Source organism: Mesocricetus auratus, unplaced genomic scaffold (assembly GCF_017639785.1).
Source record: "Mesocricetus auratus isolate SY011 unplaced genomic scaffold, BCM_Maur_2.0 Super-Scaffold_100009, whole genome shotgun sequence".
Lineage (NCBI taxonomy): Eukaryota > Metazoa > Chordata > Mammalia > Rodentia > Cricetidae > Mesocricetus > Mesocricetus auratus.
Window position 1 is genome coordinate 61,776,728 of NW_024429193.1, and position 26,576 is coordinate 61,803,303.

At 47.0% G+C, this 26,576-nt stretch overlaps 1 protein-coding gene across 3 annotated transcripts in view; it reads left to right on the plus strand.

Annotated features, from left to right (window-relative positions):
- Positions 1–26,576, plus strand: part of Tuft1 (tuftelin 1) — a 44,706-nt gene that overhangs the window by 12,696 nt on the left and 5,434 nt on the right. Inside the window, exons 1-9 of one of the 3 annotated variants that reach the window (XM_013126438.3) lie at positions 6,121–6,293; positions 6,523–6,597; positions 6,907–7,008; positions 12,356–12,442; positions 13,105–13,194; positions 15,124–15,189; positions 19,592–19,705; positions 23,311–23,439; positions 23,960–24,054. In XM_013126438.3, coding sequence (XP_012981892.1) covers positions 6,928–7,008; positions 12,356–12,442; positions 13,105–13,194; positions 15,124–15,189; positions 19,592–19,705; positions 23,311–23,439; positions 23,960–24,054 — 662 coding nt within the window. In that variant the 5' untranslated portion in view covers positions 6,121–6,293; positions 6,523–6,597; positions 6,907–6,927. Of the gene's footprint in view, positions 1–6,120; positions 6,294–6,522; positions 6,598–6,906; positions 7,009–12,355; positions 12,443–13,104; positions 13,195–15,123; positions 15,190–19,591; positions 19,706–23,310; positions 23,440–23,959; positions 24,055–26,576 lie in introns of those variants that run through there. The other 2 variants (XM_005087713.4, XM_005087714.4) reach the window with 2 other exon arrangements.

The window sequence follows — 26,576 nt, forward strand, 5'->3', positions numbered from 1 at the left end:
AGATTGTTTTAAGGTTTACTTATTTTGTATCATGTGTGCGAGTGTTTTGACAGTGTGTGTGTGTGTGTGTGTGTGTGTGTTTTCACTGTGTATCTGAATGTCAGCTGCCCATGGAGGCCAGAAAAAGGGTTGGATCCCTGGAACTAGAGTTATAGCTGGTTGTGAGCTGCTGTGTGGGTGCTAAGAATCAAACCAGTGCTCTTAACCACTGAGCCATCTCTCCAGCCCCAATATTTTCTTTTTAAAAACCTGTTTTATTATTTGTGTGCATATATAGGTTTGTGCATGAGACATAGTGTTGGGGGGGCAGAGGGAGAGAGAGAGAGAATAAATGACAACCTACATAGGTGTTGGTTTGAATAAATTAATTTACCCTTTAGATAGAGCATTAGTGAGCATTAAAAGCAGTTTGGGCTGAGGCAACAGGATCACAAGTTCAAAGACAAGATGGGCCACCAAATGAGATCCCATCTCAGAAAATAGATGATTGAGGACCTGGAGAGATGGCTCAGCAGTTAAGAGCACTGACTGCTCTTCCAGAGGTCCTGAGTTCAATTCCCAGCAACCACATGGCAGCTCACAACTGTTTATAACTTCAAGATCTGGAACCCTCACACAGACAGACATGCAGTGAAACACCAAAGCACATGAAATAGAAATAAATATAAAAATGATTTAAGAACTACCTGATAGGATTCCCTATGCCTATATTCAGATTCCAGGACACTGCGTTACAGGATGTAGGCATGGAAAGCAACTGACTGAACTTCCCCTTCTCCACATCGCTCTTGCGTCAGAGTCACACCCGCTCTTTCTCCACCTTCCCATTACTTCCCAGCAACCCTCAGTCTGTCCTTTCTGTCCTTTACATTGTGCATTTATTTTGTGCTGAATTTCTCCCAGGCTGTAAGTTTTTGTAGGTTGTGTTTCTTCTAGGGAATCTTTTTCTTTTGGGCAGCCCCCTCTTCTGGCTTAAACAGTTTGTTCCTTTTCAGGGAAGGGTCCTCTCCGTGCGGCAGGGCGAGCCCATGTATGGATTAGTATGATCATGAGTTCTGATTGGGGGTTCTTTGCTCACCTGGATGTGCCCAGTGGCTCGACACTCCACAGCTAAACCCTTAAGCTGAGTGTTACTCTGTTTTTAAGCATGCGAAACAAAAATTCAGCGGTGCTTTTAGCTGCCAACCCTGTCCAGCCCCACTGTTTGACCCGGCACTAGACGGCCAGAGTGGCACATGTTGCCCCTTTAAAGTGATGTCTTTCCCATGTCATGGTTTCCCCTTGACTTTCCAGTATGCAAACCCTGGGTGGCCTGGGCAGTTTCATGCGTGTTCTTAAAATGAGTACAAAGATTTAAACTGCTTGAATTACGTGATTGTGTAGGGGTTTCTGGGTCAAGAAGGTAGTGAACCATTTTCACAGGTCAGCCCAGGGTGCCTGCAGGAAGAGGATGTCTTTGTTTTCTTGGTCATTCGAGAATATTACATAAATGGAGTTGTATGCTATCTATCTTTTTTATTGTTTTTGTTCCTAATCGTAATTCTATGGAGATTGCTAGTACAAATATAAGTACTTGACTCCTTTTATTTCTGAGTAATGTTCTAAAATAACGGATTTACAGGTTTAACAGTTCACAGGGCTGGAGAAATGACTCAGCAGTTAGAGCCCTGGCTGCTCTTCCAGAGGACCTGGGTTTGGTTCCCAGCACCCACACAGTGGCCCACAATCACCTGTAACTCCAGTTCTCGGGGACCCAGCCACCTCTGCTGGCCTCCTTGGTCATCAGGTGTGCACCTGGCATGCAGATGTAGGGGCAGGCAGAACACTGCACACATTAAATAATTTTTTAATAAACAAAAAATCCCACCAAGTTTAACAATTTGCCTACTGAAGGGAGGCTTTCGGGGAGTGGGATGATGCTGGAGATTGGTTGCAAGGCCTTGTGCATGCCAGACAAGATCTTCACTACTGAGCCGTAACTCTTAAGGGTTTTTCTCATTATTTTGAGACATAGTCTCATAGCAGCCCAGGCTGGTCTTGAACTTGAGATTTTGTGTGAGTCTGTGCACATACATGCCATGGTACAAGTAAGTAAAGAGGGTACCTTGCCAGAGTGGTTTCCTTGTCTCCACCATGTGGGTCCAGAGGAAAGATAGGTAGTGGTATTCAGTGTGATTTTAATTTACAGGTGCTTAAATTTAATTTTAATGGTGTTGAATATATTTATATGTACTTATTTTCCACCTGAATCCCTCCATTAGTAAAATGGCTCCTCATGGTTGTGTCCTGGCTGTAATAAACTATTAGGGAACAGATGGTATTGGTGAAAGATCTGGCCAGCATTCCTGTGTCCATCATGTTGTCCTATGTTGTGTCATCCCCCACACATGCACATCTATCTCTGTCTTTGTCTGGTTCTGGGCCATACTAGCTTCATCAGGTGAACGGTCTTCTGTTCTCTGGGGAGACTGCATAGAGTTGGCTGATCAGTGCAGAGTTCCACATGGAGATTTCCGTATGTACAGTAGACTCCCGGTATTCATTTTGGTTTGAGTGACTTGTAGTGATGGATGTTCTTTTTCTCAGTTTTAGGAATTGGTCCATTAAATGACCAAATTTATATTCAGAGTAGTTCATAGTATTATTTTATTCTTTTGATAGCTGTGGGGGTTTTAAAAATAGCTGTTTCATTATTTTTTGGTAGGGGCGGTCTTTTGAAACAAGGTTGTACTGTGTAGCCCAGGCTCGAACTTGCGATCCTCTTGGGTCTACTTCTCAGGTGCTAGGATTACAGGTGTCTTCCACCCTGCCAGGTTCCATGCAGTGTCGAAAACTGACCTGGGACTTCATCCGTCCCCGTCAGGCATTCTACCAAGAGAGCTACCTCTCCAGCACATGGGTCCCATGGTTTTGTTGTTGTTTTGGGCTTTTTCATGATAAAGTTTCTCTGTGTAGCCCTGACTATTTGGGAACTCACTCTGTAGACCAGGTTGGCCTTAAACTCTGCCTCCTAAGTGTTGGGACTAAAGGCATTCACCACCACGCCTGGTTTAATCTAGACAGTTTCTCATTGAACCTCCTTTCCCAGGGAATTGTAGATTGTGTCAAGCTAACAATTAAAACCAGCATCACAATCTACAATCTGCTCTCCTTACTAACTGCTAAGATTAATGTGTACCTAACAATTGTCTCAATTTTCTTGAGTAAGATTGGTGGTGCATGCCTCTAATCCCAGCGCAAAGACAGGCAGATCTCTGTGAGTTCAAGGCCAGCTTGGTCTGCATAGCAAGTTCTAGGCTGCATAATGAGAACTTGTCTCAAAAAGATGTGTGCCACCACACCTGTCATGCCATTTGTTTTTAAAGGACAGATAAAATTCTATGTATATTTGAAGTACGTGTATGGTGTGGAACGATGAGATTTCGCTAACCAGCATAGACACAGCTGAGAACCTGGGGCAGGGAGGCTGGGGAGAGGCTCAGAAGTTAAGAGCACTGGCTGCTCTTGCAGAGGACCTGAGTTTGGTTCCCAGCATCTCCATGGAGATTCACAACTGTCTGTAACACCAATTCCAGGTGATTTGATGCCCTCTTCTGGCCTCCACGGGCACTGCACACAAATGATAAAAATAAAAATAAATCATTTTTAAACAAATGAACTTCTGGGGCTGGGGTAAAGTGCTTGCGATGCAATCATGAGGACCTAAATTTGACTCCTGGTGGTCGCACATGGCTATAACCACTGCTGCTAGAGCGCAGAGACAGGAGGATTTGGGGGTGCTTTACTGGCTTTCCAACCTAGCCAAATTGGTGAGACTCCCGTTCAGTGAGTTAACTTTGTCTCAGGAAATAAGCTGGAGTTATGCAGGCCTCTGTGAGTTCAAGGACAGTCTGTTCTAAATAGTGAGTTTCAGGACAGCCAGGGCTACATAGTGAGACCTTGCCGGGGGTGGAGGGAGGGGTGAGGAGAACACCTGATGTTAACCCTAGGCTTCCACATGCACACACGGCACCACAATCTACTCTCCTGATCTTTTGCTTTCTCATGTATGTATTTGTTGGGAAGAACATGTTTAAGAAATGGAGATCAGAGGATGCCTTGCAGGGATTGGTTCTCTCCTGCCGTGTGGATCGTGGGGATTGAATTAGGTCACCAGGTTTGGTGGCCTCGGCCTTTACTTGATGAGTCTTCTGATCTGTTTCTTTGTTGTTGTTGTTGTTTTTTGTTTGTTTTTTGTTTTTTTTTTGTTTTGGTTTTTCGAGACAGGGTTTCTCTGTGGCTTTGGAGGCTGTCCTGGAACTCGCTTGGTAGTCCAGGCTGGTCTCGAACTCACAGAGATCTGCCTGCCTCTGCCTCCCGAGTGCTGGGATTAAAGGCGTGCGCCACCAATGCCCGGCTGTTGTTGTTTTAATATAGGTTTTTATTTAATGTGTTTATTTTGAGACAGGGTCTCACTCCGTAGCTCTGTGGCCTGGAACTTGCTATGCAGACCAGTCTGACCTCAAACTCAGATCTAGCTGTTAGTGCCTCCAGGCACTAGTTCAAGGCCACTTTCCTCCTTGGGATGCCCAGCACACCCATCTTCTCTTGAGGTTTGGGGTATAGCTTAGTGGCGGAGTGCTAACCTGAACAAGTAGCCTAGGTTCCATCCCCAGCACTGCAAGAATAACAGAAAGAAAACCGGAGTTTCCGTCTCTATTCTCCACCTTCATGCTGTCATGTCTGACTGTCCACCCCTTGGAGAGGCGTTGTCACCCTTCTGGAGTCACACTCTGACTGTCCACCCCTTGGAGAGGTGTTGCCACCCTTCTGGAGTCACACTCTGACTGTCCACCCCTCGGAGTGGCATTGTCACCCTTCTGGAGTCACACTCTGACTGTCCACCCCTCGGAGAGGCGTTGTCACCCTTCTGGAGTCACACTCTGACTGTCCACCCCTTGGAGAGGTGTTGTCACTCTTCTGGAGTCACACTCTGACTGTCCACCCCTTGGAGAGGCGTTGTCACCCTTCTGGAGTCACACTCCGACTGTCCACCCCTTGGAGAGGTGTTGTCACCCTTCTGGAGTCACACTCCGACTGTCCACCCCTTGGAGTGGCATTGTCACCCTTCTGGAGTCACACTCTGACTGTCCACCCCTTGGAGAGGCGTTGTCACCCTTCTGGAGTCACACTCCGACTGTCCACCCCTTGGAGTGGCATTGTCACCCTTCTGGAGTCACACTCTGACTGTCCACCCCTTGGAGAGGCATTGTCACCCTTCTGGAGTCACACTCTGACTGTCCACCCCTTGGAGAGGCGTTGTCACCCTTCTGGAGTCACACTCTGACTGTCCACCCCTTGGAGTGGCATTGTCACCCTTCTGGAGTCACACTCTGACTGTCCACCCCTTGGAGAGGCATTGTCACCCTTGTGCCCTCATGCTGTAGACCCCTAATTTTTTCCATTCAAACTGAGACCCGGAATGGCTAAGTCCCTTGTGTATCCTAAATTTCTAGCCTCCTGCTTTTCTCTCACTTTTGTTTTCCTCTCTAAGGCTTTTTAGTTGTCCTCACAGGTGTTTAATCTACCCTGAGTTAGGAAAGAATATTACCCTCGTTCTTTGAAATTAGGCTGATCTCAGAATAAAGGCCCGTAATCTTGCCTTTTGTAATTTCGATCATTTCCATATGGCTAATAGAGGCTTGGTTAGATTCAGGTTTTTGTTTCTCTGTTTGTTATTTGCTTGTTTTGTTTTTTCAACATGTCTCACTTGTATACTCCAGGCTGGCCTTGAATTGATGGTCTTCCCGCCTCAGCCTGTTAAGTGCTGAAATTGTGAGTGTATGCCGGCCGGTCTGTCTGTCTGTCTGTCTGTCTCTCTCTCTCTCTCTGTCTCTCTCTCTCTGTCTCTGTCTCTGTCTCTCTCTCTCTGTCTCTGTGTGTGTGTGTGTGTGTGTGTGTGTGTGTGTGTGTGTGTGTGTGTGTGTGTGTGTGTGTGTGTCCAGTCCCAACATGGGATTCAGGGTCTTATTGTTCGGTTCCAGAAGGATATCCTAGGCTTCACAAACTTCCCAGCTGGTTGCCAGGGGTAGAAATTCTGGCTTCAAGACCGAGTGCATTTGTGTACACCTGTAATCTCAGCTTGCAGGAAGTGGGGACAGGAGACTCAGCAGTTCAAGGCTATCCTGGGCAACACGAGATCCAGTCTCCAAACAAACAAGAGTTCTGGCTTGGAGACGACAGTCTGGGGATGATTTCTGTGCTCTCTGGGGAAGGAGGATTGATGCCTATGCTCTTGTGATCTGAGAATCACGGTAGGTCCCTGGGGCCACATGGAACCATGTGCTTGTGTAGTCAGTGTCAGGTGTGGTGGACAAAGGCCTGTCAGAGACATGCCAGTACCCACGCTGACCTGAGAGTGGGCAAGCCGGGAGCATTTCTCTGGACTTGTCTTTGACTTGGTGATGGAGAGCACACCTTACCTGGTTGTTCTTGTAGGCGTTAAAGGCAAGGGATCACTGTTGCTGTTGTTGTCATTATTAGGGCAACGTGGACATTCTCAGACTGACCCTCCAGAATGAACTGACAGGAGATGAACTTGAGCACATAGCCCAGAAGGTATCACCTGTCTGTCGGCGAGGCCTCCTCTCAGCCAGTTCTTCCTTCTACTGACCCCTCACCCTAGCGTTGCCTGGAGCTGCTGTGTCTGTTGCTGCAAGCCTGAGCATCTCCTTTCAGACCCACCCAGCTAGCTCAGCCTAGTGCTTTGGGAAGTGGGAGAGCCCACTAAAACGAAAGCTAACTCAAGTTTTCTACTAACATTCCCCGCCCGGTGTCCCTGTTGCTGTATGGCTGCTCGTGCGGGCAGGGCAGGAGGTCCTGGTTGCTGCGTGGTTTCTGAGTCCATTCTCTCTGTCTCTCTGGCAGGCGGGCAGGAAGACTTACGCCATGGTGTCTGATCGCTCCTCTGGTCATTCTCTGGCTTCAGAACTGGTGGAGTCCCATGATGGACATGAAGAGATCATTAAGGTGAGCTTAGTTCACTTTCCCTTTTTCTTTCTGCCCCCCACCCTGCCCCACCCTGTAGGTACACCAAGGGAGCTGCTGATTGACAGCTTATACACCCACTGGAGGGATCAAGGAGACACTAGCTCCTCCTGGTCATCTCCGGCAGGGTCCTAACACCCAGAGTCCAGCCTGCAGTGAGCAACTCTGGCCGAGCCTGGCCCTAGGCATGGGCATGAACAGTTTTCCTTCTAGCCAGGCATTGGTGGCGCACGCCTTTAATCCCAGCACCCGGGAGGCAGAGGCAGGCAGATCACTGTGAGTTTGAGACCAGCCTGGTCTACAAGAGCTAGTTCCAGGACAGCCTCCAAAGCCACAGAGAAACCCTGTCTCGAAAAACAAAAACAAACAAACAAAATAATAATAATAACTCTAGAAGAAGCTTGGGAGTTGACTCAGTGGTTAAGAGTCCTTACTGCTCTTGTCCAGGACCTGAGTTGGGTTCCCAGCACCCGTGTCAAGTGGCTCAAAACTGCCTGTAACTCCAGCACCAGGGAATCTGATGCCCTCTTCTGACCTCCCCAGGAAATTGCACTCATGTGCAGTCTCCCAAAGCATTTCCTTCTATTCTAATTATTGATAAAAACTTGGGATAAAAACCCCAGAAGAGCCGGGTGTTGGTGGCACATGCCTTTAGTCCCAGCACTCTGGAGGCAGAGGCAGGTGAATCTCTGTGAGTTCAAGGCCAGCCTGATCTACAGAGCGAGTTCCAGGACAGCCTCCAAAACAATACAGAGAAACCCTGTCTAAAACAAAAAAACAAAACAAAACAAAACAAAACAAAAAAACCCTAGAAGAGAGGGAGGAGGGACCAGTACAGTAAACTCCTCTCTCTCTCCTTCCCTGATCCAAAAGGGCCCCTGAATCTTTCTTTTTCTTTTTTATTGTTTTTTTTTTAAGATTTTTTTTATTACGTATATAGTGTTCTGCCTGACACCAGAAGAGGGCACCAGATCTCATTACAGATGGTTGTGAGAAACCATGTGGTTGATGGGACTTGAACTCAGGACCTCTGGAAGAGCAACCAGTGCTCTTTTAACCTCTGAGCCATCTCTCCAGCCCCCCGTAAATCTAGCCATTCCCTCCTACTTTCTGTGTCTGTTTATCTGTCTATCCTGGGTTCTCCAAAACCTCTCTGGCTAATTTTGGTCAGCTGTTGCTAACTCTGTCCTCTGATTCAAAGTAAGCTTTATTGGCAGTCCTGGGGTATCAGTGTGAACAAATACCCTGCAACAATCTCCTATACAGACATCCATATACATAATTAAAAATTGGTTAAAAGCACAGGCTGCTCTTCCAAAGGACCTGAGTTTGATTCCCAGAACTACATGGTAGCTCACAGCTGTCTGTAATTCTAGCTTCAAGGGATCTAATGCCTTGCAGGGTACCAGACACATGTGGTATACAGACGTACATGCTAGCAAAACTCCAACACACGTTTAAATAAATAAATAATTTTTAAATTGAAAAACACTTTAAAAATTAAAGATAGCTTTAGAAAAAAATAGAGAGTTAGATAATTTGCATATGACACAGTGAACTCAGTTAAAATAGTCAAGCATTGGTTTTTACTGTAGCCATAGAGTTGTGGAACCATCACCACTTTAAATTCCAGGCCTTTTTTGTTGTTGTTGTTTTGTCTTTTGTTTTTCAAGACAGGGTTTCTCTGTATTGTTTTGGAGGCTGTCCTGGAATTCTATCTGTAGAGCAGGCTGGCCTCAAACTCACAGAAATCCACCTGCCTCTGCCTCCCGAGTACTGGGATTAAAGGCGTGTGCCACCAACACCCGGCTTTTTTTTTTTTAATTAAATACCAGGTCAGCTGGGTGGTAGTGGCACACACTTTTAACACTTGAGAGTTAATGGCAGGCAGATCTCCAAGTTTGAGGTCAGCCTGGTCTACAGAGTGAGTTCCAGGGCAGCCAGGATTGTTATACAGAGAAATCCTGTCTCAAAAAACAAACAAAAATTTTTTTGTTTAGGCTTTTTGGTTGATACTCAGGGTTCCATACATTTCTTTTCTTTCTTTTTTTAAAAAAGATTTATTTATTTTTATGTGCATTGGTGCTTTGCCTGCACTTATGTCTGTGCAAGGATGCCAGGTCTCTTAGAACTGATGTCACAGACAGTGTGAGCTGTCATGTAGGTACGGGAATTGAACCTGGGTCCTCTGGAAGAACAGCCAGTGGGTTAGGGTTAGGGTTAGGGTTGGGGTTGGGGTTGGGGTTGGGGTTGGGGTTGGGGTTAGGGTTTGGGTTAGGGTTTGGGTTCTTAACTGCTGAGCCATCTCTCCAGCTCTTCTTTGCATTTCTTTATGAATTTTAGGCTCGGCTTACCAGTTTCTGCAAAGAAGCCAACTAGAGTTTCAGTAGGAATGAGTTGAATCTGTTGGTCAGTTTGGGAGGGATTGCTTTCTGTGTGTTCCTGTAAAGAAAGAAAGATGAGATAAACCATGAAGTTAATTTTTTAAGGTTTTCTTTAATTCTTTATAGTAATTTTCAAAATAGAAATCTTGAATTTATTTTGCTATTTAAAAATGTCTATTTCAAATGTATTTGTTTTATTCTATGTGCATGAGTGTTTTGCTCACATTTATGTCTGCATACTGTGTGGGTACCTGATGCCCACAATAATCAGAAGAGGGCATCGGGATACCCTAGAACTAGTTACAGATGGTTTTGCATTGCCATGCTGAGAATCAAACCTGGGTCCTCTGCAAGAGCAAGTATGATCAGTTATCAATCTATCTCTCCAGACCCTTATTTTGCTATTTTTTTGAGATAAGTAAGGTCTTACATTATGGGGCAGGCTAGTTTGGAACTTGGTATGTAGCCCAGGTGGGTTTCAACTCTTTATCTTCCTGCCTCTGCCTCCTAAGTGCTGGGTTTAAAGTCATATGCCACCATACTCATCTTTGGAATATACATTTTTTCTTTTTTCTTTTGTTTTTCTGGTTTTTTTTTTTTTTTGGTTTTTTTGAGACAGGGTTTTTCTGACTTTCCTGGAATTCACTTTGTAGACTAGGCTGACCTCGAACTCACAGACATCTGCTTGCCTCTGCCTCCCCAGTGCTGGGATTAAAGCCAGAACACCTGGGTTAGGATCTATAGTTGTTGTTGTTGTTAATTTCCTTAAAACAATGGCGCTTCGCCGGGCGTTGGTGGCGCACGCCTTTAAGGCCAGCCTGGTCTACAAGAGCTAGTTCCAGGACAGCCTCCAAAGCCACAGAGAAACCCTGTCTCGAAAAACCAAAAAAAAAAAAAAAAACCAAAAAAAAACCAAAAAACAAAAAACAACAACAACAAAAAAAACAATGGCGCTTCATTTATTTTACCTCATTTATTATTTGGGAATCTCACATCATGCACCCTGATTGTGCTCACCTCCCAGTCTTCCCATATCCGCCTCCCTTCCCCCACGAGCCCCCAAAACAAAGCAAAAGTCCATTTTTGTTGACGATACATTCGGTGGGCATGGTTAAATTCCTAGTGTCCATCCCCCGAGGGAGGATGAGTCTTTCTCTGCCTGCATCTACGCCAGAAGCCATGAGCTGAAGAGAGCCGAGCAGCGCCAGAGCGGTTCCTGGAGTGGTGCCCGAGTCCACACCACCACATGCATGGCAGTGCTGTGGGCCAGCAAGGGTTGGGGCCAGTGCTCCCTCCCCACAGACTTGAATGTGGCTCCAGGTGGCAGCCCAGACCACAGGCATCAAATGAGCTTTAGTGGTAATGTGGCTCTTGACCGTATCAGGACCACTGACCCACTTACGGCCCTCGGCAGCTGCAGGGACCACAAGCCTCAACATGGTCTCTGGTGGTTGCACATGCCACTCTCATCAGCGTGGCGCGCTCGGGTGGGTTTCTGCTGCCTGGTGGCCACAGAGCCGCTATAAATATTTTTAAGATAGGATTTCACTTTGTAGTTCAGACTAGCCTGGAACTCCTGCCTCAGGCTCTCAAGTGCTAGGATTATAAGTGTGTGCCACCACACCCAGCTGCGAATGGAATTTTGTTTGTTATTTTATTTATGTATTTGTGTGTACGTGTGTGGGAGGGTACATGTGCCTGTGTACCTGTGCACATGTGCAAAGACCAGAAGAGGCCTTTTGGATGTCTTCTGCTACCGTCTGTCTCTCCCTAAACTGAAGGCCTGTCCCTTCTCAGCTAGACTAGAAGGCCCCAAGGCCTGCAGATCTTCCCATTTCAGCCTCACTGGAAGCTGGGTCACAGGCACTTGTGGGGTCACTTGTGGGGAAGGCAGCTTGTCACTTTGGTGCTGGCATCTGAACTCTCGTCCTCATAATTTCAGAGAAGTGCTCACTGATGAGCTGTCATCTCTCCAGCTCCTGTCAGTGAGGTTTCATCTTTGGATTGCTAATTGCCAAGATGTAGGAAGACAACCAATGTGTACACTGAAGTGGTGTCCTTCAGCCTCATTGCTCTGGATTTGTCATTCTGTGGGGTTTCTTAGGCCATCCTCTGTGCAAGGTTATGTCATCTGCAAATAGGCATTGTTTTACTTCTTCCTTTCCAAGGAGGATGCCTTTAACTCTTTATTTTCCCTTATTCGAAGTAATCGTATGCCTCTTTAAGAAGGCAGAGTTACCCCATAATCTAGCAGGGTGCAAACATTGTGTTCTATGCCTTCCCAGACATACATACATACGTGCTTTTTAAAAAAAGAAAATGGAACTGTGTTAGCACACTCTGTTCCATCATCTCCACCCACACTGAATGACACATTGTAACATCTTCTGTGTCTGTAAGTATCTAGCATTTTAATGGAGGCATAATATTCCACTAAACACATAACTGTAATTTATTGAATCACTTATGCATTGTTGAACATTTTGTCTATTTCTTTTTTGCAACCACATCTAATACTTGGCTGAACGTAGATGCCCTTGACTGTGCGTATCCTGACAGTCAGGGCTGTTTCATGAGCTGGAGCAGGCTGAAGTGTGCCGAGCAGAGCATTAAGTCCTCCTCCAGATCTCTTCCCATGGGAACTACATGACTGGTTCAGAGTTCAGCCTTCCACTTTTCCATCAAGTTACAAGGCGTGCTTGAGTGTTTGTGCTGGTGTGGTTGTGTACAGTTTAGCTGAACTTGTTGTCAGGATAAATTTCTAGAAGTAGATTAAATAGGTCCAAGAGTAACACATTTTGGGGCTGGGCTGGAGCTAGCAAGCATGAAGACCTGAGTTTGGTCCCCAGCAATTGTCACCTGGTAAGTTGATGATAACAGTAGTTCCTTCCTCCTGGGTATGGGGCTGTGAGTTCCTTGGCTAAACAGTGCCGTGCTTATTGCAGGTGTACTTGAAAGGGAGGTCAGGAGACAAGATGATCCACGAGAAGAACGTCAACCAGCTGAAGAGTGAGGTCCAGTACATCCAGGAGGTGTGGACCCTTTCCTTGGAGGGAACACCTAGATTCCCGGAACCTTATGTTTTGGGGTTCCCTTTTATGGGTTCTGGTATTTTTTTCTGTTCCTTTTATGTTACTGAAATGCCCATGGCCTCCTATGTGTCAAATAGTATTTATTTATCAATTTCTATCTGTTATCTGTTTTTTGAGACAGGCTCTCCCAATGGAACCCTGGCTGCCCTGGAACTCTGTGCAGACCAATTCCTGCCTCTGTTTCCCAAGTGCTGTCAAATAGCACTTTTGACCTTTGGGATCTAACCCATTAAATCAACAAATAATCAAGTATCCTACACCTGGCCAACTCTATGAGCTGTTTGGTCTGCGTGATTAGCTACCTTCCCCAGTGCTTCCCAGCCCCTGCCTGGCTTATGCTTCTCCTTAGCACTTACCCCTGGATTCTACACTACCCATCTTATTTGTCTTGTGTGTCACGTGTCTTTTCAACCAGCAAGCATGTCAGCGCTGCCCTGGGAGGGGATTCATTTATCTTGTTGCTTGTACAGGAGAGCACAATTCCTTTGTCTGCAGCCACTGTGTAGCATAATGTCACACTGAAAGCAGTGTGGGTTGGGAATGTGGCTCAAAGGTTTGCCTTCCCTGCCCTGAGTCTCAAGTGTCTTGGCTCTCTTTCCCAGGCCAGGAACTGCCTGCAGAAGCTCCGGGAGGACATAAGTAGCAAGCTTGACAGAAATCCAGGAGACCCTCTGCAGCAGCAGGAGATACAGGTACTTTGGAATGGTGCTGTCTCTCAGGCTATGGCCAGGAAGGGAGAGCGTAGAGGGGCTTCCTGAGAACTCACGGAAATAGGGTTCCCAGCACTCCTAGTCTTGGACAATCACCTATGTATCCAAACTTCTTCTAAGTTGATCTTGCTGAACTTGGGTAAGTGTAAGTAGAAATAGAAGTCTTTTTTTTTTTAAATAAAGATTTAAGCTGGGTGGTGATAGCACATTCCTTTACTCCCAGCACTCAGGGAGACAGTGACACATGGATCTCTGTGAGTTTGAGGCCAGCCTGGCCTACAGCATGAGTTCCAGAACAGGCTCCAAAACTATAGGAAAACCCTGTTTAACAACAACAGAAAACAAAACAAACAGACAAAAAAGGATTTATTGTTTGTATATTTATTTATTTTATCTTTTTGAGACAGGTCTTTCTATGTAGGCTTAGCTGTCCTAGAATTCACTATGTAGTGGCCTGGAACTCACAGAGATCCTCCTGCCTCTGTCTATCAAGTGCTGGGATTAAAGGTCTGCTCCCGACACCACAGCCAGCTAAGATTTTTTTATTTCTATTTTATGTGTATGAGTGTTTGCCTGTCTGTGTGTATATGTACCATGCATGTATGTGCCCAGTGTCCCAGGAAGCCAAGAGTGTCAAATCCCTGGGACTGAAGTTACAGGTGGGTGCTGGGACTCACAGCCAGGTCCTCTGCAAGAGCCGCCATCTTTTCTCCAGTCCATTATTTGTTATGCCGTTATCTCAGTCTTGGGCTGGGAAACTCCATCTGCCCCCCAACCCCCCGTGTCCTCAGCCTGGCTGAGATGTAGGGTGCAGAGAGAGGCGTCAGCAATGTAGGAGCAAACACTGTCTAAATCTTCTCTGGAGGGTAGTGTGGAATTCTGCTGTCCATGTTTTCAAAGTTCCGGGACAGGAATGTCCTCAGAAGCAGAGCAGGCTCCTGATTTCTTCTCTCTGGGGCTCCTGAGACCTGAGTTCTGTCTCCTTCGTTTGCCTCTGGTTTGGGCCAGGTGGTCTTTACCAGCAGGCCCCTTCCTGTTCCGAACGGAACAGGGGCCCAGCAGCTGGTACCAGAACTGCTCCTCCTCATCTTGACTGGGTTTCGTTTGCTGGATGTTTCCAAATTTACTTTTCTTTGGCTGAAAGTGTCACTATCGAGGCCTGATGTCACCTGGATGGTGGGAGGCACCTTGTGGAGTGGCACCAGAACCCTTTGTGCACAGTCAGAGTCAGGCCGAAAAGGCCAAGGCCCCTCGTTGGCACAAATCAGCAGTCACACGACGAATGGTCTGGCTCCGGGTTAGACAGGATTGTAGCAAAAGCTTTTCCCTCTCTTGATTACGCTTTGTCAAAACCTGTCAGGGTCCTCACTGGAAAGGAAGCGCAGTGTTTATGGCAAGCGGTGGCTTGCATCCCTGGGAGCGACGTGCCTCACACACTTTCCAGTCCGCTGCAGGCTTTAGCCTGAGGTGTATCATCACCCCACAGGCTACAATTCCCTCTCAAGGCCATCTTGCGTCCCTCTGCATTCTGTTTTCTCAGGATGCACTGGAAATCTATCTCCTGCCCTTGTTCCTACCTTCTCTTCCTGTTCTTTCCCTCTTCCCTTTCTGTAAAGGACAAAATAAAAATGTTTTTACATTTATGTTGCATGTGAGCACGCACACACGTGCAATGTGGGAATGCATGCGCTCATGCCATGTCACACATGTGGATGTCGGGACAACATGTTGGAGTGAGTTCTCTCCTCCACCAAGGGGGTTCTGGGGCTTGAACTCAGATTGTCAGGTTTGCTGGCAGGTGCCTCTGAGCCATCTCACTGGTCTATAGGCATTGACATCTTAGAAGTATAATGCAGCAGCATTGTTTGCCTGATTGGTTTTTAACTCCTGGTTTTCTTTTTCTTTACACAGGTGGTACTAGAAAAGCCAAACGGCTTTGATCAGGGTCCCTTGCCTCTCTACAGCAGCCTACCTGAGGTAGGTAACAGGGGAGACTGTGGGAGCAGAGCTTAACTGGCGGGCAGCATCTCATGCTCCCGGACAGTCCTATCTCACTTATTTGGTATAAAAATCTAACAACAGAGACAGGAAAAGCGGAAATTCACTGCTTAGAAGTAGCCACTGTCAGAGACTGAAGTGGGTGGGTCCCAGAGGACATCTCTGCTTGGCTTCCCCTTGGATGAGCCTCACAAGGTTTAAAGGAGATGATACCTGGGTCCCGTCCCTGGAGATGTAGAGTCAATGCTCTTACATGTTCATGCATGCTTTTCCAGTGTGTGTATGTGTACCATACGGGTACCTGGTCCCCACAGAGCATAGAAGAGGCTGTTGGATGTCCTGGACTTAGTGTTACAGTTTTGAGCCATCGTGTGGGTGTTGGAAACTGAGCTTGGATCCCCTGGAAGAGAAGGAAGATCTATTTTGTTTTTGTTCTTTTGGTTGCTTTGTTTTGTTTTTAGAGACAGGTTTTCTCTGTAGCTTTGGAGCCTGTCCTGAAACTCGCTCTGTAGACCAGACTAGCCTTAAACTCACAGATATCTGGCTGTGTCTGCATCCTGAGTGCTGGGATTAAAGGTATGCACCACCACTGCCTGGTTTTAAGTCTTTTCATGTTAGTCCATAGAGCTTCTTTCTCCTCTGTTACTGTGATTTTAAAAAATGATACTTGTTACCCCGTGTGATTAAATAATAAGTCTTAGGGTTTCTATTGCTGTGAAGAGACATCATGACTAGAAAAACTCTTAAGGGTTTCTCTGTATTATTTTGGAGCCTGTCCTGGGACTCATTGTGTAGACCAGACTGGCCTTGAACTCACAGAGATCCACCTGCCTCTGCCTCCCGAGTGCTGGGATTAAAGGCGTGCACCACCACCCAGAGCAGAGAAACTCTTATAAAGAAAGCAGTTAATTGATATGGCTCACTTACAGTTTCCGAGGTGCAGTCCATTATCATCATCATGGCCTGCAGGCAGACATGATACTGGCTACATCTTGATCAGAAGGCAACAGGAAGTGGACTGAGGCAGTGGGTGTGGCTTGGGCATATATGAGACCTCAAAGCCCACCTCCACAGTGACACACTTCCTCCAACAAGACCACACCTATTCCGACAAAGCCACACCTCCTAATAGTGCCACTTTCTATGAGCTTTTGGGGGTTAGCTACATTCAAACTACCTCAATAAAATCTACTAACTATAGAAAATCTTGGAAATTCAGGAAGAGAAAAACGAAAAAAAGAGGAGCAGTTTTGATCTCTGGGTCAGTGACAGCAGTTAGCCTGTAAGCATCCTGAGGGCTTCTCCTCTTCTTAGGGATTATCACTGAGGAGGAAAAGCCAGCTTCTTGACTGTACTGCAGATAATCCCAGGACAGGTCGGAGTGAAGCGAAGTTCAAAGTTTATTAGTAAAGATAAGAGATAGTGAATGTTTCAGATTTCAGTGCAGGGCATCAGAGAGTGAACTAGAGGCTTAGGAAAAGAACAGCACAGGCTTCGCTAAAGGGGCCGTCAATTTAGGTGTCTTTTCAGCGGCGGTTTGTGATCTTATGGCTTTCCAGATTACATTGCTGAAAGCACATAATTTACAACACTGTTTGAAGACTAAGCAAAACAAGTTTTAAGTTTAAAAATTAAGTAAAAATATACGAGCTGGTTTATTTCTTGTCTTAAAAATTTCTTTTTATAAATGTCAGGTCGTTTTAAAGCCCAGCTTTTTACGGTTTTTTATTTCTTGTGTGTGTGCACTCTTGGGTGTGTGTGCATGTGTGCATGAGCGTGTGAATGCCCACAAGTGTGTGAGGTCAGAAGACAGCTTGAGGAGACATTTCTCTCCTTCCACCATGTGGGTCCAGGCTTCAAGCTCCGGTCATGAGACTTGGCGGCAACTGAGCCGTCTGGTCGCCCTGTAAGGTGATTTATGAGGGTTATGAGCTGTATTGCCTGGGTGTTTGGGATGACAGGAATGATAATATGGTCATGTTTACAACATTTTGGCCCAAAGTAAGCTTAGTTCTGTTGTCGTTTTTAGTGTCCTTGTTTAACTTACTCGTATGAAATCGAGCAGTGTGTCTAAGCGTCCTTGGCGTTATCAGTGCTGCTCACGGTACAGATTCCAGAACATGGGGTTTCTTTCTCTTCCCATGACCCCGCAGTTTTCCTGCCTCTCTATCCAGTCTCATCTCCAGAGAGAGAAAAGTTAGACTTTGGCGAAGTTTTCTGTCTTTTCATCCGTGCAGACACTTAGTTACAATTTTGAGATTGCACCACATACCACGTTTCTTTGTTTGCCTCCTGTTTCTTTGGTGAGTGGCTTTTGTTTGTTTGTTTTGTTTTTGAGGGCTTCTGTCGGTTTGGGGATGAGGATTGAACCTGGGTCTCTTCAACAATTATGGCCTCTACCACTAAACTGCACACCCAGCCCCAAGGACAATTTTTCGGGGTTGGGTTTTTTGGCCCTCATGTGTAGAGTTGAATCACATCTACCCATTAGTCACACAGAATGTCATGGGTCCATCAAGGCCTGTTGCTGATCGTACTGTTTCTCTCTTCTTCTCCCACTAACTAGAAGATACTTAATATATAACTTTAAATAAAATCACTGTGAAGTGATTTCAGTTTATATGATGGGCTTGTATCTTTTAAATCAGGGTCTGTGTGTATTACTGTATGAAATCTGGTGTGTTGAACCACATGTGATGGCACATGCCGGTAATCTCAGGACTTAGGAGACTGAAGCAGAAGGATCAGTGTCTGCTTGAAGCCTAGTCTGTCATGTGTCCTTCTCACATACAGTTTTATAACTGCTTTTTATAGTGTGTTACATGATAAAAATCAATCTCTCTCTTTCCCTCTCTAGTGCTGGGAATTAAGCCCAGGGAATTAAACCCCTTACACATGTTAAACAAGCAGCCTGCTACTGAGCTGAACACATTTTAATTAATGAAAATAATCTCCATGTCATTGAAAGGGCCTTATGAGAAGATAGTTGGAATAAATGTGCCAGGGCTATATCCCAGGAGTCTGTGGTAGGCAGTGTTTTCATTTGGCCTAGGTCCTTGAGTAAGGCTTGTGAGGAATTGACAGTGACTTAATTAACGTCCAGGTTCCTTTTCCATGGAGCACCATATCTGGCAAAGAAGTTATTGGTAATAAATTCTAGTAACACCTGGCAATGTCTGCCTATATTCCTATAAGTTCCAACCCCCACAAGATATTGCCTTCCCAACTTTGGAGACAGCCTGTGAGGCAGGGCGTGGTGAGGAGTCTTCCCCATTTCACACACATAGAAGTGGAGGACCACAAGAGCCAGGAAGAATCCAGAGGCTCAGAATGTCTCCCTGTGCCCAGTTGAGAGCTCTGTGCTGTGGTCAAGGTCTTGCTGCTTCCTCCTGTGCAAGCCCAGGAGAGTCTGTGCCAACTCCAGGAGTTATTATGCAGTGTTTCATGCCTTTGCAGCAGAAATGAGAGCGAGACCCTGCACGTCTGCTCAGCCTTACCACCAGCCCACGGCTGGGTGTGTCTGGGAGGGACGGCTAGCATTCACGTCAGTGAGACACCCTTTCCTTCATCACATCAGATCTGTGTGCATTGTGCTTTGCTCTAAACCTGTCTATCCAGCAGCAGCCTTTTCCATGGGGATCTTTGTGTGAGTCGTGAAAACAGCAAAAGATGTGCCTTTGACCTTCCATGTGATGGGAGCCAAATAGCCACTGTCCTTGGGGAGCCTCGCCCAAAAGGGAAAAGGTCATTGCTCTCAGAGAACTCTACTCTGAGCCTGGAGCTGGTAGTTCCTACCTTTAACCCTAGCCAAGGAAGGCTGAGGCAGGATTGCCACAGATTTGAGGTCAGACTGGGACTATATACAGTGAGTTCCAGAGCAATCTAGGCTACACACACACACACACACACACACACACACACACACACACGCACGCACGCACGCACGCACGCACGCACGCACACACTGTGAAGTCATTTCACTGAGCCATTGAGATGATCAGGTAACTCTGCCTATAGCAAAGTCTGGGTTTGTCCCTCCTACCGGATGGAAGGAGGGAACCACCTCCAACAAATGGTCTTCTGACTGCCATACAAGTCCAGCGGCACACATACCCCAACACACAAGATAAATGTACAAAGTTGAAGCATTTTAAAAGAAATCATTCCCTTGATGTGTTTAAAAATTACTGTGTCCTAAATGGTTGAGTGACTTGAAACTAGTCAAGTCCCTTAGATATCAAGGGAGAATGTTTTTGTGTACCCTGTGTGATGCTAATTCTTTTGTGAGTGTGGTCCCCACAGGCGGGGCAAATCCCAGCGTTGGGCAGGGAGTCACAGATGTGGCAGCAGCTTCCCTTTCCTTTCTTTGCTCCTGTTCTAGGCTGACACCTGCATGACTGAGGATGTTGAGAGCTTGAAGAAGACTGTGCAGGGATTGCTTGCCAAGCTGCAGGAGGCTGAGCGGCGGCACCAGTCAGACCGGGTGGCTTTTGAGGTGAGATCCGGGATCTGGAGAGAAGGTATCCTAAGGACTGGCTCCCGCGTGCAGTGCCAGCGACTTTCTCAGCACGGCCTTCGTTTTTCTGGGTGGGCGGCAGCCAACAAGAAATGCAGTGCTTTGAAGCCTTGCACCCCCACCCCACCCCCGTCCTCCTCTGCCTCTGCTTTCCCTGGAGGTTAAAGTGCTTGCTGTTTAAATCTGACCATAGTTCAGAGGTCAGGCCTTGTCTTTGTCTCCCTGTAGTGCTGAGGACGATGCCTTCCTTGCACACGTTAGGCAGTGCTCTGCCTCTGGGCCACGTGGCTAGCCCTTGAAGGTTGGACCTTGCTACTCTGCTTTACTGGAGTCTGGGACTGCAGATGACTCATAAGTCATCGCTGTGTGTACCATAATGAGAATCGCGGGACTGTTACCGTCATATTCACAGAACCCCAGTGCCTGGAATAATACATGGCATAAGTCATAAATGTCAGAAATAGTTTGTCACCTTTATTATTGTTATAGCTGATTTTTTCTTAGATTTTATTTATTTTATATGTATGGCTGTTTTGCCTCTGTGTATGTGTGTCACATGAATGCTTGGTGCTGGAGGAGGTCAGAAGTGGGCATCAGATCCCCTGGAACTGGAGTTGTACAAGGTTTTAGGCTGCCAGGTGGATGATGGGAGTCAAGCCTAGGCCCTCTGGAAGAGCAGCAAGCCCACTAATCCACTGAGCTATCTCCAGCCCCGGCTGGTTTCTCAGGTAGCCCAGGCTGGCTTTGAAAAATTCCTGATTCTCTACCTTCCCAAATGCTGGATTGTTTGACTTTTTGTTTTGTTTGTTTGTTTGTGGTTCTGGAGAGGAATGCAACCTAGGCAGGCACACTGCCAGTGAGGTACATTTCTGGCTCTGTAGCTGATTTTGCAAAAAATCATGTTTATTCATTCATTCGTCAGTCAGTCAGTCATTTGTGCGGTGGTTCCAAGGACACTTGACTGCCATGATGCCCATACGGAGGTCTGAGAACAGCCCACAGGACTGAAGTACATTTACCCTGCTGAGCCCATCTCACCAGCCCAGTCCCCACCCCCAGTAATCTAGATTGTTTTAGAAGAATTAAAAAAAAAAGTCTATAAACAGGAAAAGCCCCTTCCTACTAAAAGCGTGCAAGGTCTTCAGTTCGCTGTGGAAAATTCTTTGGGTGTATAATGAAGTGCACTGGGCAGTTTTCTTTCTGTTCTGGGGCAGTTACCTTCTGTTACCTGGTATTGTTCACTCACGAGTAAAACGCATTATGAGAGGATTATATTCATCACAGACACACTGAGAGCTCTTGGAAGGAGAAAGGCCAGCCTGAACTCTTTCATGGAGCTAGAAAAGGTTTTTTTTTTGTTTTGTTTTGTTTGTTTTTCTTCATTGTGGGTGGATGGCAGCGCCTGTGTGGAGGTTGGGTCTCCCTTTGCTGGACTTGGTTCTTCCCTCCTCACTTATGGCTCCCTGGCATCAAACTCAGGTCTCCGAGCTTGATGGTAAGCACTTTACCTGCTGAGCTATCTGCTGATCTTAAACAAGGAGATTTTTGAGAGGAGGATTGAGGATAAGGAAGAATAGCACTGAGCCGTGGGGTTAAGGAACCTGAGCCCTGACACAGCTTCCCTTGGAGCTGATTCAGTATGTATTGAAAGGATTCATGACTGACCCGCTATGTGAGGTTGTGTGTGAGCACTTGCTTCAGGTGGGTCTAGAAGAGGGAGACAGAATTTGTTTTTCTAGGTGCTGGGTTTCTATGCAGACTTTCCTGTTATACATAGTTAGACTTGGGACAGTCTTAAGACCAGTTTGTGAGTAAAAGCAGCCATTTGGCTAAGGAGTTCCCAGACCATTTCCTGTGACGCAGTTTAGGTAATCTGGCTATTTGTGTATCAGTTTGATGACCACCTATTTCCTCTATTCTCTGGAAGAAATACAAGGAAAGGAGGTTGGAGCTGTAGCCCTGAGCAGGGTTAGGTAGGCTCTTGGAAGGCCTTGAGAAGTTGTGGCGTTCCAGAGATGCTTGCCATTTCTGACTGTGTGGTGGAGCCTGCTGCTCCTAAGGAAGAGCTGCCTGAACATAAGCTGCAGGCACAAGGCCCCATAGCAGTTTGGGGTAGTGGGGTTGACTGTCTTTACCATCTGCAGCAGGTGCCCCTCGGGGCAGGTTCCTTCCTGTGTGAACAGGGCAGGCTGAGCTGCTGAGACAGATTCGGAAAACAAGTCTGGTTTTTTGTTTGTTTGTTTGTTTGTTTTTCCATTGGGCCTGTTGGTCGTTGTAGGTTTGTTTTTGCATCTTTGTGACTCTATGACAGACACTGGAGATTCAGATCATGGCTCTGTTAACTCTGCTCTGGCAGCCTGAGCGTGGTGTTTATGTAGTGAGATGAGAGCCCTTTTTCTAAGGTCCTGCTCAAGAAGCTGCCCTGTTTACATTATAATAGGCTAATACACATTATTGTGGGTGTTTCTTAGCCTCTCCTGATGAGATTTCTCCAGTCTGCTTTTCTGAACCTGGAGGTATGAAGGGCAAGATTGACAATTATCAAAGTATCAGCTGCTGTTAGGCATGGGTTCCTGTTGCACCAGCTGCCTGCTGTCAGGAGGAATTTGCAGTGAATTTGCTTGGCTAGGATAGGTCCCATCACACATTTTTCTGCACTGGGTTTTTTTCTTCTCTGATTCTGAGATTAGAAAAATCCAGACAAACTGACTGTTTTCTGCTTGTCATCCAGGCCTTCCAGAGCTTATGGATTCTCTTTTGCCAAATGATGAGGTGTCTGGGGTGAGTGGGAAGCAGAGAAATGGATGGTGACGTTCGCAGTGGTAGCATGGGCCCTGGCATTCTCTAACTTTACTTGTGACAGGGAGAGTATTGGACTAGATGAATACCAGTTCCGCCCCAAACTGTCAAGCAGTTGCTGCAAGCGAGGAACCTGTGGCTCTTTGAAAGTGTGGAAGGGCCCCAGGCCTGTGTGGCATGAACTTGAACTAGGCTCAGGGGCACACAGAACCTGAGAAGAACCTGCTCAGGGCTAGGGATGTTTAGAAGGGACATCTGTGAGACTTGGGTAAGCAGGAGTTGGTGAGCTGTAGGAAGCGGAAACAAGGCAAGTTCTTTCTTTCCTTTCTCACTCTACCGATTGAAAATTCTGCTGCTCTTTCCAAAGTGCTTTCTCATCTGCTGAAGGGTAGAGTCTGTGTGCTGCGGCGCCTGCGCCACGTGCTGTGACGGCCTTGGTGTGGAGGTGGAGGAGGGGGGAGATGGCAGGCTAGGAGACTGTCTCCTTCGCTATTTGCTTCTGATGAGCAGGGAAGCCACAACATCGGGTTAAGCGTGGCCAGCCCTGGAGGGTTATGGAGGTGTTGAAGATGTTGACCAGGGGATCTTGATGTTAACCTTGGAGATGGAGTTAATCTGGGAGGAGCCAGTTGGTCTCACAGTAGTCCCGGATAGAGATGGGGAGACGATGTGTCCCTTAGAGTGGCTTCCTTTGTCCCATTGTGCCTCTGAAGCCACCCAGGTTCTCTTCCTAAGGCTTATCTGCGTTTGCCTTTGTTTCTTCCACCGTTGAACACACGTCACAGGTTACACTCAAACAGTATCAGCGAGAAGCGGAACAGAGTAATGTGGCCCTTCAGAGAGAGGAGGACAGAGTGGAACAGAAATCGGCAGAAGTCGGGGAGCTACAGAGGCGCTTGCTGGGGATGGAGACGGTAATGGTGATGTTCTGGCTTCAGTGTCCAGCCCTGGGACCCGAGACTGCTTCCCCTAGTAGCTCAATGGCACCCCTTCCTAGCAGCCACGCACATCCCTTCTGATACCTTTCAGCTAGCCTCTGTCTCCTTCCAATGTCCGCTACAGGCGAAACTATTCCCACCTTAGACCTGTTCTCACACAGATGCCCCCTTTGGGCTCCGAATACTCTTCTTAGGAGCCAGTCACTACCTGGCTCATCCAGGCCTGGCCGCCAGGGCTGGCAGGTGGGTTTGCACAACACAGGGCCTAGTTCTCCCTCCGGCAGCTGGGTGAGGCTGGGAAGTTTCTGTGTGCTGAAAGTGGAAAAGGCTATCCCTGACAGGGATAGCCCATCAAACCCGCTTGGCCTGCTGCTCTTTGGCAACAGTCCCAGGCCCAGTAGCAGCCAAGTCCCTGTTCAGGTACCCATTTCACCCCAAGCACAGACTCTGTTGTCGTCCGTTCCTGCTACAGTGCCTTTCCTTTCGTCCCACGCAGGAGCATCAAGCCTTACTGTCGAAAGTCAGGGAAGGGGAGATGGCCTTAGAGGAGCTTCGGATCAAGAACGCTGACTGCCAAGCAGAAAGGGAAAAGTAAGCGCCTTGTTCACTGTGAAGTCGGGTGTAGGAAAGAGAGGGCGGGCGGTGGAGCCTGTGCCAGGGTTGGAAGGAAGCTGGCGCTGAGGTCAGACCTTCCCGTTCCAGCCCGGCGTACTCACATAGGGTGGAGCCCCACCCAGGCAGATGCTGTCCGGAAGGCTGCCTTCTTCTTGAGCTCACTTAGCGTGGGGGCAGTGGCCTAAAGAAGATGATTTTATGTTTTAGAGTTAAGGTCAGGCAGAGCTGAGGAAGTAGGGGCTGCTGCAACTCTCCCTGCAAGAGGTTTCGCTGGGCGTGTTGCTCCTTGCTTCTCACTCCTAAAGCAGAAACGCTGGAAGTTCCTGAAGGTCGTGTAATTTCTCCAGTCTGACAGGAGCACTAGCTTCCTGAGTACTTCCTGTTGCTCTAAGCAGTTCAGATAGAAACCAAGAACTACCTGCTGGCTTGGAGGCTTGTAGGGGGTTACTGAGAGTTTCCTGGCTCTGAGGTAAGAGGGTTTGACAAATTTCCTCCGAGGAGAGGGGAATCACAAGCCCCAGGTCAGCAGGACCCACAGAGCAAAGACTGCCTCTTCAGTCTTCAGGACCCGAATAAGATGTTGGCAGGGAGTAGTGGCACATGCCTATGGTCCTAGCACTTGAAAGGCTGAGGCAGGAGGAGTGCTGTGAGTTCAAGGCTAGCTTGTACTACAGAGTGAAATTCTCACTAAATAGGTTCCTTCTGGGTGCAGTAGTGGTAGTCTGTACCTGTTATCCTAGGTACTGAGGAGGCAGAGGCAGAAGGGCCATGTGATCCAGGCCAGCCTGGGCAACTTATCAAGATTTGGCTGGAAAATAAATGAACAACAAACAGTTAAATCTCAGTAGGCCATCGTGGGTTTGATTGCCATTTATAAGTGACCTTTTTCAAACTTGGTAGACATTACCTGAAGGGCCAAGATCAGTAGACACGGTCATAGTCCCTGTCTCTTTAGGACAACCCAGGTTTGACCTTCCTGACACGGAAAATGCAGGCATCTTTTTTATTGTAGCCCCCCTTTCTGGGTTGACTTCGTAGCAAAGTAGCTTTAGAAGAACAGTTGGGAGTGGTGGCTCATGCCTTCGGTTCCAGCGCCCAGGAGGTAGATACAGGTGGATCTCTATGGATTTGAGGCCAGCCTGCTCTACATAGCAAGATCTAGGCCACCCAGGACTATATAATGGAGTGACACCCTGTCTCAAACAAAAAAAAAAATGGGAAATTGGAAATTGTCTCTTTACTGAATATCTACAGTCTTTTTTTTTTTGCTATAAATATTCTACATCAGTTTTTTTCTGCTATCAGAATTCAGTTCTGCTGGAAGTTGAACTCAGGACCTCTGGAAAAGAAGCCATTGCTCTTAACCTCTGAGCCATTTCTCCAAACCCTTTATTATATCTTCTATTCTCAGATTAATTACATCTTGAACCATTCCCTCACCCCTGTCTCTCCTCCTTCCCCACCTCCCCTCTGCCCCAGATCCAAACCCTTGTCTATCTCCCCTTAGAAAAGAGCAGGCCTCCTAGGGACATCAACCACTAAACAGTCATTGGGGTGGCATATGTGTTAGGTAGCTTAAATAATCTAGAGGTTAAATATAAGGGAGGATGCACATATATAGGACATACACAAATACTAATGAGGACGGGTTTCTATAATCATTCCCCCTTGGGTGTTGGGGGATGGCTGTGTTCAGACCTCCTCTTCCTCTTTGTGGGACATACTCAGGGCAGACTAAGAGAAAAGAACAAGAGAAATGAAGGGTGAGATGATCCCAAATTAATGCTCTGGAGTGTTTGAGAGCTGTGTGCCCTTGTGTGGAGGACTGGGGTGGGATTTAGAATGTTTGGAGTCCAGGAAGGATATGGGTGCAGGTGCGTTGTAACCACCTCACCCTGAGAACCACCCATTCCTAGCGGCATGCGTTTGTCTTCAGGCAGAACTGGGAGTCACCAGTGTCTGGCTCTTCAGGGCCCTCTGGGCATTCTCAAAAGTGACTGACTAAGAAAATGCTCAGAGCATTGTGACATCAAGCAACTTTCTGCTTCTCTCTTGACACTGATTGTGCATCCCACACTCTAATTCAAGTCTGAGACTATCCAGAGTTAACGCAGGCCCCGCATGTCAAGGGTTCAGTTCTGCCCCCACTTTAGCTGACAATCAATATTAGTATGCTCAAGGCTACCCATGTACCTTTCCCACTTACCTACAAAGCACACGCATGGGGTGGCGTTCTTCCCAATTGCTTTCTCAGGTTCAGGATTTGTTGTACTGCTCATGGAACTGATGAAACAATGTTGTTATGTTCCTAAAGGATTCAGAACAACAGAGGAAGTGGTATAAAGCGTGAGGTCAGAGGGGACAGAGCGCTGCTGTCCCCAGAGGGTTGGGGTATCTGTCCTCCTGACATGCGTATACGGTCCTAGATCCAAAAGGTCTTTGAACACTTTGGTCAGTGGTTGCTTCTCTCCCAGAGGTTGGAGAGGGTATGAAGTTTA